A 15,268-nucleotide genomic window follows, 5' to 3' on the forward strand; every position below is an offset into this window, starting at 1 on the left:
ACTCCCGGCACATTGTTTTCAAACCCCCGCAGTCTTTCACCAGTCAGGTTAAGCATGATATATAAGTCACTTAAATGACTTAAACATGTTATTGTGTGGCTTTTTTCAGTGTGGCTGATATTAGAGTTATTAGATTAGATTACATTAAATAAAACTTTATTAATCCCTCGGGAGGGTTCCTCCTGGATTTTCACACAGCTGAATAAACGTCAAACAGAAAACTGATTAAACAGAAGTGTGAGATGGTCGAGAATTTATGCCAGCGTCCAGTTATATTTTAGATAGCAGACGGCTGAGCTTCACTCCACCGAGAGAGCTCGTGACGTAATTCTGAAGGGTAGACCGTCCAGTTTCACAGTCGCTCATTTCTGGTCTATCCGGCTTTTGAAGGACCCGGCCCACTTAGACTTCGAAGGCCGGGTCCTCAGGTGGACGCAGCCTCTGAATTTGGACACCCCTACTGTTTCCGGCCGGACAATAATAACGGTGACATTTAACTAATTTTATCCGTTAAATAAACACTGTAAAATTCAAGTTTTTGTATATATATATATATATATATATGTATATATATATATATATATATATGTGTGTGTGTGTGTATATATATGTATATGTATACCACTCCCCCCCAACAGCCCTTTTGAATGTCTCCCTAATTCTGAGGTCTCAAGGTTGACAAGTAAGGGTTTAGGAGTTTCAGCAGAAGTCAAAACATCCTTTACAAAATTGTTCAGTTAAGCTAGGCAGCTAATAGCATCATTATTCTAGTGCAGCTTCTTTTAATGTTTTTTTAAATCCACAAAACAACAAAAATTTTATATGAGCACCTTTGTGAAGCCCTGTGGAGAAGCAGTATAGCTGGCCTCTAACTTTTAGGTGCTAAGAGCATCATAGGAAGTTAGCTAGCTAATGTGACTTCACTAACATTTCCTCCTGCTCTGGCAGCTCTCTGTCAAATGTGTACAAATACAAAGCTAGTTGTAAGTGAACTTCTTTAAATCAGTCCACTTTCAAGGGTTAAAGGAAATGAAAGGGTAAAGGAAACCCCTTAGGTGTGGTTCAGGAGTTTCACCAGAAGTCAAAACATCCTTTCCAAAGTTGATCAGTTAAGCTAGTCAGCTAATAGCATCATTCTTCTAGCGCACCTTCCTTAAATGTTTATTTTAATCAACAAAACAACAAAAATTTTCATTGCCAATGTTTCCTTTTTCAGTTTCAGTTTTAACTTTTTAATGCCAAACTCAAATGTCACTATTCTGCCCTATATTCACAGGCTGTATCTTTCCTCAATGCTGTGACTTGTTTCACCTGCCAAATCTCACTTTAACCTCGATTATGGCAGCAGCTATCTTTTTTGTAGCCGGATGTGAGGGTGAAGTTATCAGAATGTTACCATAGAGACGGCAGATATGTTTGTTTTTTCCAACAGTGGAGTGGGATGCAAACACTGAACTCTATAGTAACTCACTTTTGAAGCCAGTCTAAAATGAGTCACTGGAGGAAATGCAGATTGTGGCACTTGGCTTTATTTTTTAGGCCCGGAGGTGAACACCTTAGCTCCAGCTCCTCTTCATTGCTCATTTAGCATTAGCTCTACACAATTTTTCCGCTTCACTTCCTATCACCAAGCAAACGGGAAGCTAATTTCTGGTGAACATGGTGGAGATTTAAGCAAATAAAGAGTCAAGCGCAGCTAAAAGGAGAGCAAATATTAGACTTGAGTTCTTCAGGTTGTCATAAATGCATTTCTAATGTTACTCTCTGTCTGACTGATGTTTTAACAGGCAATTCAAAGCCCTCCTTCTATACAAAGAGCTTCTAAAAATATTTGTTAAAAGAATTTAGTTGCTTATCTTGCTATCACAAAAAATTCAAGCATACAGGCGCTATAGAGTATCATGGATAGAACAGAATATTTAAGACACATCATACCTGTAGTTACTGTTTGACAGCAATACTTTTGTCCTCTAAAATTAACTCCAGACTAGCTGTCATGTCTAGTTAAACTTTGATGGTCTTTTTATAGTCACAGTCATCAGCAGCAGAGCTAGTCAGAATTTCTTTACCTCATATTGGGTGGTCAAAGTTAGAGTCCAAAATGCCGGAAGCCATCCAGCTCATTCAGTTTTATACGATTCTCCTCTGGCAGAGTGAAAACTGTAGTACAAAAGATTAGTGGTATGATTCGCAGTCAGCTGGGACGCTGTGTGTCAAATAAATGCCTTTGGTGGGTGTTCCATTTTTTTTATTATTATTATAACTTTACTGTGTTCTTTCTTTATTTGTGGAATTGCCAAATCCCCTCACAGTGTCCATTTCTACAGCCAGTGTTTTCTGTTTCTTGTGTTTTATATGAATGATATTGATAGTTTGTGAGGTTGGCTTCTAGTAGTGGAAAGGCTGTAAAACTGGCTAGCATAGCACTCAGATCTTTTGGTTAACTTGTTAGATGTAGGAGACCTTACTGACTTTGACGTGGGCCACGTTTTTAGAGCCGAGCTTTCCTGTATCTGTAAGGCCTGAGAGGTGCTCCCAGTGACCAGTGGTTTCTATCAATCAAGACAAACTATGGCCCAGCAAAGTGGAACTTGTACATCATAAATAATCTGCTGTGGATCAAGACAGGGAACCTACAGAGCTGTAGGTGTCTCAGTTAGAAGGAGCAGCAGTATATTATTCATAATGCTTTGATTTATCAGTGTGTCTGCCTTTGATTTTTGGGGTTCACTTCAGTCAAAAACTAATGGAAATGGACCTTGACAGTAAAAGTATTCCTGTCTCAGATTCCTGTGCATCAGATGATGATTTGTTAAAAAGCACATATCTGATCCGCAGCCTTTAAAAGCCCTCTAGCTTTCCTCCTCATGTTTTCACTTATGGTGCTGCTAAGAATAGCCTGCAGACCAGACTACAATATGCACTGTAATAGCAGCAGAAATCCAACACTCGACCAGAGGTCACACAGTGTGCAAGCGAGCGCTGGTCCCACTTAAGAGGGCACACGTAGTCTGTGAGACAAACTATAGTCTACACATACGTTAAGTTAGAAAACATGCATGTCTACACGAGGATAAGCACGCAAGCCATTAGAGTGTATGGTGAGCAGTGCAGTCAGCTCAGTGGTGTCGATATAGCTGGGAGATATATAAGGGCCGCTTGCAACCTCTCTCTGATGACAAAGGCTGCAAGCAGCTCTTGTAGACCAGCCTCTGTCGTCATGGTTACACTCGCACACCCTGCTTTGAAAAGCAAGTTGTTGCACAACTCATCAAATAAAATATTTAGAAACAAAGTTGCACAAGAAAAATTGTTGTGGAATGAGATCTTTAGAAGTCAGAAATGATCCTATTAGCAATATTTTGGAATAACTAAAAAGATCTCCAGGATGTGGCCATGAACTGTATACAAAAGATGGTTGTAGCCATCATGATGTCACCCGCCACAGCATTTCAACTGGGTTGAGGTCTGGAGTTTAACTGGGCTGTTGCAAAATCTTGATTCTTCACTTTTTCAGCCAATCTGCTGTACGCTTGCTAGTGTGGTCAGGATCATTGTGCTGTCGTATGACCCAGTTTTGGCCAAACCGTAGCAGCTGGACCGATGGCCTCACATATGACTCTAGAATACTTTGTTATACAGAGAAGCTCATGGTTGACTCTGACTACAAGGTTTCCAGGTCCTGTGGCTGCAAGACGAGCAGAAATGATCGCCCCTCCACCATCATGATGACATTTTATATGAGGTGTTTGTGCTGATAAGCTCTGTTTGGTTTACTCCAAACATCCCCATTTTTTCTAGTCTGGCTGAAGGAAATTAACATGTTGAGCGGGTAGTTGACGCTCAGGGTTTTTTGCAGTTTCTCTGAGCGCTGCACCGTCTGACCTTTTCATGAATTTGCTTACACATTCAGTCCTTGGGAAGATTTTGTCACTGTGTTAATAAAATAAAGTAAAAAAATAACAAAAAAGTGGCATAAACACCTGAATGCTTCTACTTTTATAGAGATCCTTACACTTGATCAAAGAGGACTCGCAGGACTACGATTTTTTTCATGTGCCTGTACTTGTGTAGATGCTTTTACACAAAAGGCCGAGATGGTAAAGTGCAAACAGCATCCAGGACAGAAGCAATTGCATTTACATTTGAGCTTTCAGGGCCACCGTATTTTTTACTTTAAATATGTACCTTTGGCACCTGTTGTTGGTTGCCCACTTTCAGAAAGTTTACTACACCTTTTTTTCAGGGTAAAGGAAGAACAACATGCATAGCAGCTGTTGCTAACACAGCAAATGGTCTGTTATAATAGTAACTAAGTAATAATATCACATCAATCTGTCACACGATAATCCGATATAAGTAGGTTTCATTACCCTACATCTTTGCCATAGCTTAGAGCTGAGAGCGCTGATGCCCAATCCTGTTTAGGTTGCAAAGTGAAGCCATGAGACGTGTTATGAGGAAACCAAGGTGGAGGGAGCGATGTAGAAAGAAGATAATTATACCGTGCCACTCTCTACCTCCTTCAGGCCATTTCCTCCCCCATAGTGGTGAATAAGGGCAAGAAAGAGGTGGCAGGGGTGGGGGCAGAGTACCATGCTTGAGGTCTAGAGCGCCTTTGAGCACAAGAGGCCTGTGGAGCCAATAAAAGGCTGTCGTGGAGGAAAGAGGACACCACCTAGGGAGTCTGGAGCAGGAGGAGGCATCCAGACAACAACTCTGCAAATCTACGGGCCCTCCCCGCCAAACAGCTGAACCTCGAAAACCTCACACAGGGCAGGCTGCCACACGCCACCATTATCTCAATCACTCTACAATAAAGCTGACATTTCCATGGAAGCGTGACAGACGGAGCGAAAAGAGAAAAGAAGACGGAGAGAGACAGCCTAAAAGTGCTTCATTCTTATTATGTTTGAGTATGTTTGTCAAAGCTGTATTGTATAACTTTCTGAATGGGACATCACTGCAGCAGCCAGGACGGCCGGTCCGGAACAAACCTGGCTCATTTGGCTTTATATTTGAAGCTGGGAAAGACGAGAATCCCAAGGCGAAGGGTAATGTGACATCCTGGATGAGTTGAGTATCATTAGAGAACATACAGTACTGCTGCGAGCACTTGAGCACTAAGAGGGTGGTGCTGCGTGCCACACCATCTGCTGAGTCATAATGGGCTCCCACTTCACCCTGCAGAGTGGCTCAGTGGTCAGAAAGACAGGCTAATTCCCAAAATGGTTCAGGTTGTAAATGTCTGGTTAGGAACAGCCAAGTAATAATTACTTGAGTAACCACGTGCACTTTCCAAGTGTAACAAGCTGTAAATCAGCCTGCATAAAATAGAATATGAAGAAATTTTACACTGAGAAGCTGTCAGAGAACAGGACTGCGAGTTCTGAACGTGTCTGATGAGGCTGCAATGATGAGAAAACAAGACTGGAATGACTTAGGTTCTACTTGGGAGGCATAAAGACTGGAAAGTTTGGCCTTTGGATAGTGCCAAGAGGAAAGGCCAAATATATGTCCAAAAGAAAATTGAATAAAATCAGCTTTATTTCGTTAGCTTTATGGCTGCATGCGAGCATTTGTGTGGGATGAAAGGTAGTGTTCATACATTTTCCCATGGAAAATGTATCGTACTGGACACCTCATGATAGCCTGCAAAACAACGAGCTAACTCTAAACAGTTACAGCAGAAGTGATAGTAGAAGGACATTTAAACCTAAAACACAAATGAATTCATTTTGTGTCCAGATGTGTGAAGATTTAATTTGAAGTCATAATGTACATACCTAAAAACCGGTTGGCGACCCCCTGACAACCCGTGTTGCCAACTCCTCAGTAAGGAAAATCGCTATTGGCTGTCCTAAAAGTCGCTAGAGGTGTGAACATCTCCTGCTCTGACAGCAGCTGCTTGCCATAGCTGGGGGCGACTGCTGCGTGAGGACTATCTGCCACCTGTGAGCGCTTTGACATGGGCGAGGTGCCCACGGCAGCACCCGCTGCTTGTTGAGTGTAAGAGCGATACGTGCTTTCACATCAAAAAGTCGTCATAAACTTCCATTAACACCAGACAAAGTTGCCAGATTTGTCGCTAGTCGCTTTTTAGAAAAGCAGTGGCTAAGGGGTCTGAAAACTCAAAGTCGCTAAGTTGGCAACACTGCTGACAACCACTGGTTAGCGGTTGCGGGAGGTTTGCAAAGAGCTATACAGTGTTTCACTGAAATCGTCCCTGCAGTTGCTTTGTCATTAGCAGATTGCTGCAGTTGCCTGCAGTTTGCATGGAATAAGTGAATATAGTTGCAGACTGGTCTGCAAACATTTGGCAACTACTCGTGGTAGTGAAACTGAGAAAAGTGCGATCCAAACTGGAGACGGAAAATGTTGAGTAAAAACTTTTCTGTCTTTTGAAACGTGTTGGTTTCAGCTGTAAACGTGAACATTCTCTGTTTCTGTTTTGTCACTACTCGTGACACTATTGCTGGTTAGCAAATATTTGCAGACATGTTACAATCTTCAATGCAAACTACCATGGTTATCTGCTTCCAACCACAGCAGTCACAGGACGGTTCTCGGTGCCTGACTATACGCTCGATTATTGATTGTTTGTTTCTTTATTTGTCTTTGTTAGCTTCATTTTGTTATTTTTGTTTGTATTTTTTTTACATGACTGCGGGTCTGTGGTTGTTTCACATGGGGGAAAAACGATGGAGTGTTTCTCAACTGGCTGGGGGTATAAAAGCTGTTCTTCTCACCCTACAGTACTGTATGTTTCTCTGTCTGTCCTCACACAGCTGGGCCCACACTGCTCTGGATGGATGAGGGGGTTGAGGGGCTGAGAGCGAGATGGGGTGGGGGGGTTGAGTTACATTCCTTCCATCGGGGCTGTGCGTCTGCCAACCAGGTCACTCCCAGTTCAGTCCCGGGAAATTGGGAGGGAAGAATTTCCTCTGTGCTGTCCATGCTGGACACGAGCACAGCCGCACAGAGGCCTGTATGCACTGGGGGCACATGTGTGCATGCATGTGTAATGTTTGAAACTGAGCACCCGGTATAATATAACTTGCATGTTATTTTCTTACCATGCAGGACACACGCACACATATGTGGTGTGTAAGTGCGGACATGTTTGGAAAGTATCAGATTGTGTAGGCACGTGTGTACTCTCCTTCAACTACAGCGCCATATTTTTCACAATAAGTTCTGCGTTGATTGGATTGATGACCTCCCACCACCTCCGTTTTGACACAAGCTCAAAACAAGTTGTTGTATATTTACTGTTCTTTCCTACTAGGAATCCCTGCATCTCATCTCCTGTTCCCCACTTTCACACGATGCACAACAACACACAGATGATAGATACTCCCAAAAGATTCCAAGTCGTCTGGCACAAGCTGCAGCCCAATAATAGAAAGATGGAAAGATAAACTTACGGGAACAGAAAAGGGGGTGAAGTTTATTCTTTGCTTGCTATTGGTTTGTGCTGCGTTAAGCCCGTGTTGTAACAGGTCAGCAGGGACAGCGGTGTTCAATATTGCATTTGCTGTGACATGAAAAAGGCATGAATCACGTTAACGTGCGCAAACAAAAAGCGACATGTTTGCAGATAAAACGCTATGCACTGACACAGGCCTCCAAAGTGTTCACAAGCCATTTCACACACATGCTCCCAGTTACACATCATCTGCAATTTGTCAAGACTGTCACCTTCTAGTGAATCATCCTCGCCTATTATTCCAATCCACTGCTTTTGTGGACTTTTCGGGATATCTGCAGTTTGGGTTTGAACTTAAGCTCAAGAAGAATGAAGCTTTTTAAAAAAAAAATTTTTAGCCCACCGTCACAGTTTGAGACTGTATATAAAGGATGGACCTGAAAAGTAAAGCCAGGCCAGAGGGGCCTTAAACCTGCATTCTTTTAATGGTCAGCAGGGGGCGACTCCTCTATAAATCTGTGCTGTAGTTATTACTTGATGTATGATCTCAGTAAATATTTTGCAAATAGTGTTATGGTCTCAATTGCCAGATTTCTAAACACAAAATGTCATTTGTGTGGTAAATTCTGCACTGATTTATAGGAAAATGGCCAGTAAAGCAGAGAGTGTTACTCTGTGACTGAAGCCGTTATGCTGAGCGACGCTGTGTCTCTGACGTGTTTCTCAGTCAGAGCCAAAGTCCACTCGTTCAGTATTCTGCTTTGCTAAAACAGACTCCAAAGAATTGCCGTTTCAGTTTTTGTTGGGTTTTCTAAGCCTGTTTTTCAGACGACAAAACAGCAATACCAAATTGAATTAGAGAGGAAACCTTGACACCCTTGGAGTGCTCAGAGTAGAAAAGTGCTATGTAAGTATCACTTACCCTTATTTCAGCTGCTGCAGAGTGCCCGGATAAACTCACTACCTGTTTAACACTAAACATAAAGTAACAGATCCCAGAGGATGACAGTCAATATTAGAACGTGACAACAACAAAATATCCAAGTGAACTGTACACAGAGAGAATATGTTGTGTCTGGAGCTTGTTCATTAAACCCCAGGTTACCTTAAATGAAATTAACAATCAGCCAATGTTACATTAAAGCAAGGTAAGCTCTTTAATAAAAAGGTTAGTGGAAGATCAGCACAAAGCTGCACAAGAAATACATTTTTTCACAGCCAGTTCTTTTTAAGGAACTTTAGTGTCATCATCTGATTCTTTAAAGCAGTGCTTTTGTTCACGTTTTTGGCCTCAGGATAAACAAGCCGTGAGCACAAGATTAACAGCTTTAACTGGATATGTGGAACCTGTCAGCAGAAGCTGGCTTATTTCCACATCCAGCCATTGGTTCCACTTCTGGTTAAAAGTTATTTTTAGTGGCTTAAATGAAGTTTGTGAAGCTCGGCATCTGGGACGAAGAAGAAGACGTATGATAACTTCCCCCTTTCTCTGAAATATGGCTTGGAGTTTGTGATATGGATTAAACCAGTTTAATGCACAGAGTTTATTTTTCTCCATTATCTTTAAACAAAAAGAAGAAGAAGATGGATTTTAAGAACGTTTTCCACATTTCAAGGAATTATATTTATTAAGAAGATAAAAGGAAGTGCAACTGCAAATAAAACACACAGACAGGCTTGGGGTTTTTTTCTGGAGGGGTTTGTGGCTGGGTTGTCTGGAACAGGAAACATGTGAGCTCTGAAGAGGCTTGGCAGATGTGCATGCACAAATACACACACACACATAATGCAGGCAGGATGGAAGCTCTTCCTGGACACACAGGATTTGGCCCTGGCAGACGGCATGTCACAAGGAATCAAATTATATATTAATACGCTGTGAACCCAGAACAAGGCGAGGGACTTTCTCAAGGAAAAGTTGGTTCAGACGATCATGCAGGCCTTACTTATACAGTGAGCCATTCAATCACTCTACATTGTCTGTTGCACTTTCCTGGCAGGGATCCCGGTCCCAGGCAGGACTACGATCTGCTGTATCACACACATGTAGAGTCCAGCATTTGAACTTTAGATTTATTGGTTCTTGGGAATTGCACGTATGGCTCAGGCCAAATGGCATCTTATAACATTACACAAGGAGAGGGCCTGCTTAGAATGTAAAAGTGTAGTCTAATAGGGGCTCTTGCATAAGCTACTTAACACGTACAGCCAGTGGACATGTATACACGGCGCACACGTACAAGCAAATAGCATTGTTCAACAAATATAGCGCGTGATGAATGGCCGTCTCGTTGGAGCGCTGATAAAAAGCCAGCTGCTGCTCTCCAACTATGTGAGCTGTCTTCTTGCTGCCCTGTCATGACTCAGTGCTGAGTGGGACATTAGTGGGTCTCTTCCTGGTATCAGGGCCATTCCTCTACACTGGGCCTGGACTCAGTTTAGCATCATGGGAATTTCTGAGAGCAGCTGGGGGTCCCGGGAGGTTACGCTGGAGTTCAGCTGAGTTAATCCAGCTGACGGGGTGCTCTTTCAGTCGGGAGACAGTGAACCGAAGGCTGGAGGTGAACACGGAGGGGTCGGGTTTATGGAGGATCCCCAGTCCCCCACCCCCCAACAGGCACCACATAAATCCATATGAAAAAATGTTTATAATTCATGTTCAGTCTTTGCCTCAACCTGGCAGAACAGTGCCACCTGGTGGTCACATAGAGCAAAAATATTCACCTCCTTTGCCCACATATTCAAGTTTTTATTCTACATGTTCAACTTTCATTCAGTATATTTATTTCATATATCTTCAGCTTTTTTTTTTTTTTTTTTGCATATACGTTTTTCTATATTTTCAGCTTTTATTAGATCTTTTTGCATAAATTCAAGTTTTTATTCCACATGTTCATCTTTCATTCAACATATTCAAAGTTTGGATTTTACATTACTTCCCAGATTTGGGTCTATATATTCATCTTTCACATATTTTCAGTTTTCTTCCCATAAATTCAGGGGTTTTTTTGTATATATTGATGTTTCATTCCAAGTATTAAACTTTCATTCTGTATATTTAAGGTTTTTATTTTTATATGTTCAACTTTTTTTGCTAAAGACTTAATGGCTTTTCATGTAGTCAAGTTGTTATCCTAAATACTCAACTTTCATCCCATATATTCATGTTCTTTTGCATATGTTGACAATTTTATCCATATATTCAAGTTTTTATTTGACAATTTTTATTTGACAATTTTATTTTATATCCTCTCTATATATGATACATTTCTTGCCGCTTTCTACTGAAATGTGCATTCTTTACGTTGAACTTTCTTTGCATATACGTCACGTCTTTGCAATGGCGCACTGCAAAACTGTAGATGAACAGTCCCGTGATGGTACAGGGAACCAAATCAGTGGGTCTGAAAAGAATTCATCTGATGACCTGAACTTGAAAAGCATGAAGCTACTAGAACACAACCGATGGGTTTCTGTGCTGGACCAGCAGAAACATATGGTGCCTTTAACTCAACCGGCCCACCAACACAGGTGAAGGTAAAACGGATGGGTGGGACATGTGACTTTAAGTTTAGCTGCGCCTGTGTGAGGGGGGATCAGAAGTGAAGCGATGGCCCAGGTGAAGGTAGCGGGAGAGAGTGTGAGGATCCACCAGGACAGCACAGATCTTTACTCCGACATGGCTACTGTCAGCTCCAGTGCAGGTGAGTCAAATAACATCCTAATGACCCCGTTCTTGTGTTCTTCCACAGCATCTACATTAAATTAGTTCTAATTTTATTGACACACGAGTTGCACATTGTATATTGTCAGCTTTGTTATAAAGAGTTAGCAAAACCACTTTATGTAAAGAAGTGGTGTTATGTTAATTGCCTTTATTATACTGTCATCCTGCTGATTTGGTTTACTTTGCAACCTTTGGATTAGCTTCTTAGCTTTTAAGGCAGTATTTTCTATGTTTACCATTGATAGATTATTTAATCAGCTGTGATGCTTTGTTGGTCTCGTACTCTTTAATAAACAGAGTATTGTAGTGTTGGAAAGTGATGAACACACGATATAAAAGTTTAAAGCTTTGGAAAAATAAACTGTTATATAAAACCTCCCTACTTTCAGCTTCTCTGATTTTCACAGCATGTTTGATTTGGCAGATTTTTTTCCCCCGCTGGTTGCCCTTCCTGACACAATCCCCCAACCCCCCCGCAAGTTACCAAGTTTGCTCATGTAATCATAATAATTGCCTCTGCCATTCGACATCCAGCTGTTTTATAATGTCATCTGATACCAGCAGACCAAGTCGACTCATTTTAAGGAGATGAGTCCCTTTGCTGGTGATTGTGGTAATAATCTTGGACAAATCCTCCAGTTTCTGGTGTCTGTTTCTCACGAGCTTGTGTTTGCCAGCTAAAGCTCTCTGGCTCTCAGGTTGCCTGATGGCAGTGGGAACCAGAAAGTCGGGTAATCCCTCCTTTTTTTGAGACAGTCATTGGTGAATTGCTGCTTTTTCAGTTAAGGCCGCATTTTTTGTGTCATGTTGAGGAAGTGAAGAAATAAGAGCTGGGGAATTTTTCCTTAAACAAAAAAAAAAAAAAAAAGGATCCACGCAACCCCTTCCCCTTTCCTTTCTCGCTCCTGAAAACAGATATAGGAGAGTCGGTGAGGAAGGGGACATTGTGCGAGACCTCCGTGGCTGTAGGATTCAATAGACGGAGCAGAGCATACCCCTCCCCAGCCAGAAGACGCCACCGCACCACCTTCAGCCACAAACAGCTGGAGCAGCTGGAAGTGGCGTTTGGACAAAATCAGTATCCTGACATCTACTACAGAGAGGAGCTGGCTCGAATCACTAAACTCAATGAGGCTCGCATACAGGTGGGATGGTCTTCACGTTAGATCTCTCTGACAACTGTGGCTTTTTGGGCGTTGGGGTGTGCAACTTAAAAAAAGAAACAGGGCGGGGTGTTTTAGGCACAAATGCTTCAAAACTGCTAATAAAACAGTTCAACAAAAGAGCTGGTCTACATCTGCAAGACACTTTGCAACCCACCTCTACTTCAGCTCTTTTTGTTCATCTGTATCTCACTAAATCAGTAACAAATCACTGATACCTTTTGCTTTGGGAGGACCTGGGACAGTTACAAATATAAGGGACCCTGACCTCTGTGGCGTATCATTGTTGGCTGAATGCTTCAGATTTTTGTCCCAAAGTTGTATTGCAGGAAGGCTGCGTGCAACATTCTGATCAATAATCCTGATTTGGTTCAGTCTAATTCACTGGTGGCCCTATTTGTTGCTGAACCCACCATGCTTTGTATGTAAAAGCCTCGACTAACCCATCCTTGTCTCAGCAGGTGTGGTTTCAGAACAGGAGAGCCAAACAGCGTAAGCAGGAGAGGGCCTCGCAGAAGGTTCTCCCAGTGGGCGTGATGCCAGGCCACAGGGCGCTTCTGGGAGGTGTGCACATCCAGCCGTCCGGCATGGCTCGGCAGTACTACCCCCAGCCCCTGCCCCACATCCCTCGCCTCTCTTCCATGTTGCCCTCAGGGGCATACACCCGCCACCCGGGGCCAGGTAGCCAGTGCCCATGTCCCGGCGCCTCCACTCAGCCAACCTCGCAGCGGCAGCATGATGACTGGTACGGCTCACTGAGGAGCAACCTCACCTCGCCCATGTTCTCGCTCACCTCCATGCCGCCTCTGGATCCCACCTCTCACTGGAGCTAAGAAGCACCAGATGTTTCCACACAGAATACTAAGAAAGCCTCTTTTTCATCTTCACAGTTACACACATCCTGTTTGCTCTCTCACTGCTGCATTTTCCAGCTAGTCTGTAAAATAAAATGTATCTTCTCAGCCACACCCGAGCTTCCCCAGTCCCTTGGCTGGAAACGACTGATGTCTATTGGATTTATAGAAATGCATTAAAAGGTTCTTTGAACATTAAGGATACTTTTTTTTTACTTTGCAAAAAAAGGTTAGCTCAAGGAGCACACACTAGAATTTGTTTTTAATTTTATAAACCTTTCAGCTTCATGTCATGGCTTTCATAGTTCCCTAATACACCTACAGGTAACATTACTACAACCTAAAGTTGGGACATTAAATGAAATGTAAATAAAAACAGAATGCAATGATTTTCAAATCCCTGTTTGAATTTGACAAATTCAGGTAATCTGGCTTCTTCCCACAGTTTAAATACACACAGTTAGTGGGTTAGGTGATTCTAAATTACCCATAGGTGTAAATGGTTGTCTATCTCTCTGTGTTAGCCTTGTGATAGACTGGCGATTTGTCCTGCTTCTCACCCTGTGACAGCTGGGATAAGTGGAAGAGGATGGATGGATGGAGTTTAAAACTATGGTGAATTCAACAATGATGGTTCATGAGATTTGCAAATCACTGCATTCTGTTTTTTCCCACCTTTTTGGGAGGTGGGTTTCTACATCATTACATCTAAACAATTTCCATTATTAGCAAATACAGTATGTGTTAGTAGACCACAAACACACACTGGTTATCATATCTTAGTACAGTGGTCTCAAACTCCGGTCCTCGAGGGCTGGTGTCCTGCAACTTTTCCATGTGTCCCTGTTGCAACACACATGAATACAATTCATTAGCAAGACTCTATAGAACTTGGCTGCATGCTTAGGTGGCAATTCAGCCATTTGATTCATGTTACAGCAGCTCATGAGTGAATGAACGTGGTGCAATAAAAGTACTTTAAGAAGTACATTTTTCCAAACACTTACATTTACCTAATTTTACTTAAGTAGAGTTAGGGGTTGCCACTTCAGCATGCAGTCAAGTTCTATACTCTTGCTAATGACCTACTAATTGTATTCATGTGTGTTGCAACAGGGACACATGAAAAGGTTGCAGGACACCAGCCCTCGAGGACTGGAGTTTGAGACCCCTGTCTTAGTGAGAACATCTCATTGGCATAATGCTTTCCCTAGCCCAGGGGTGGGCAACTTCAGGCCTCGAGGGCCGGTGTCCTGCAGGTTTTAGATGTGTCCTTGAGCCAACACAGCGGATTCAAATGGTTAAATTACCTCCATAACATGTCTTGTAGTTCTCCAGAGGCCTGGTCACAAACTAATCATTTGATTCAGGTGTGCTGACCCAGGGTGAGTTCTAAAACCTGCAGGACACCGTCCCTCGAGGCCTGAAGTTGCCCACCCCTGGGCTAGGGAAAGCATTATGCCAATGAGATGTTCTCACTAAGACAGGGGTCTCAAACTCCAGTCCTTGTGGAAGAGGACACCTGAAGTTGTGCCCCAGCCGCTTACCCCAACCATCAAAAATGAATGCCTAATCCTAACCCTCAGCCTAAACCTAACTCTAACACTAAAACCACATTTTGAGCCTAAAAAATGTTTTCAAACTCATGTGGACAGGCACTTTGTCCCCACAAGTATAGTAGCATGCCAATTTTTCTGTCCTCACAAAGAAGTCTAAACATGTAAACACACACACACACGCACAAATCCTTAATAACCTTGCGTGAACTGGACTCCACTTGCACTTCCTTTGGATTCTGTTCTGAGGCATTAGAATATGTGCTGTGTCTTATCCACTAGTCTTAAGAACAACGCAATAACAGAAAGGAAAATAAAGATCCAAAAAGTGCTTGCAGTGGTGGTAAGACGGCACTCATGTGAAGCCAAAGCTCAGGAGTAACTCGTTCCTTTAGTCTATAAAGCATGTACGCACTGTTCTCCAGTAGGATGTTGGTGTTAGAACACACTGCCCCCTGTAGCTTTGACATGAAATATAATATTTATTTACGATATGAAGACGTGCTTGTTGTCCCCTTAAAAGAGGTGGCGTTCCCACA

At 42.5% G+C, this 15,268-nt stretch overlaps 1 protein-coding gene across 1 annotated transcript; it reads left to right on the forward strand.

Annotated features, from left to right (window-relative positions):
- Positions 1–11,039: 11,039 nt before the first annotated feature.
- On the forward strand, positions 11,040–13,294 carry prop1 (PROP paired-like homeobox 1). Its single transcript, XM_063492067.1, has 3 exons — positions 11,040–11,133; positions 12,072–12,301; positions 12,781–13,294. The coding sequence occupies exons 1-3, from the start codon at positions 11,040–11,042 to the stop codon at positions 13,150–13,152; spliced, it is 696 nt and encodes a 231-aa protein (XP_063348137.1). The 3' UTR covers positions 13,153–13,294.
- Positions 13,295–15,268: the final 1,974 nt, after the last annotated feature.

The sequence above is a fragment of the Pelmatolapia mariae genome, linkage group LG13 (genome assembly GCF_036321145.2).
Source record: "Pelmatolapia mariae isolate MD_Pm_ZW linkage group LG13, Pm_UMD_F_2, whole genome shotgun sequence".
NCBI lineage: Eukaryota > Metazoa > Chordata > Actinopteri > Cichliformes > Cichlidae > Pelmatolapia > Pelmatolapia mariae.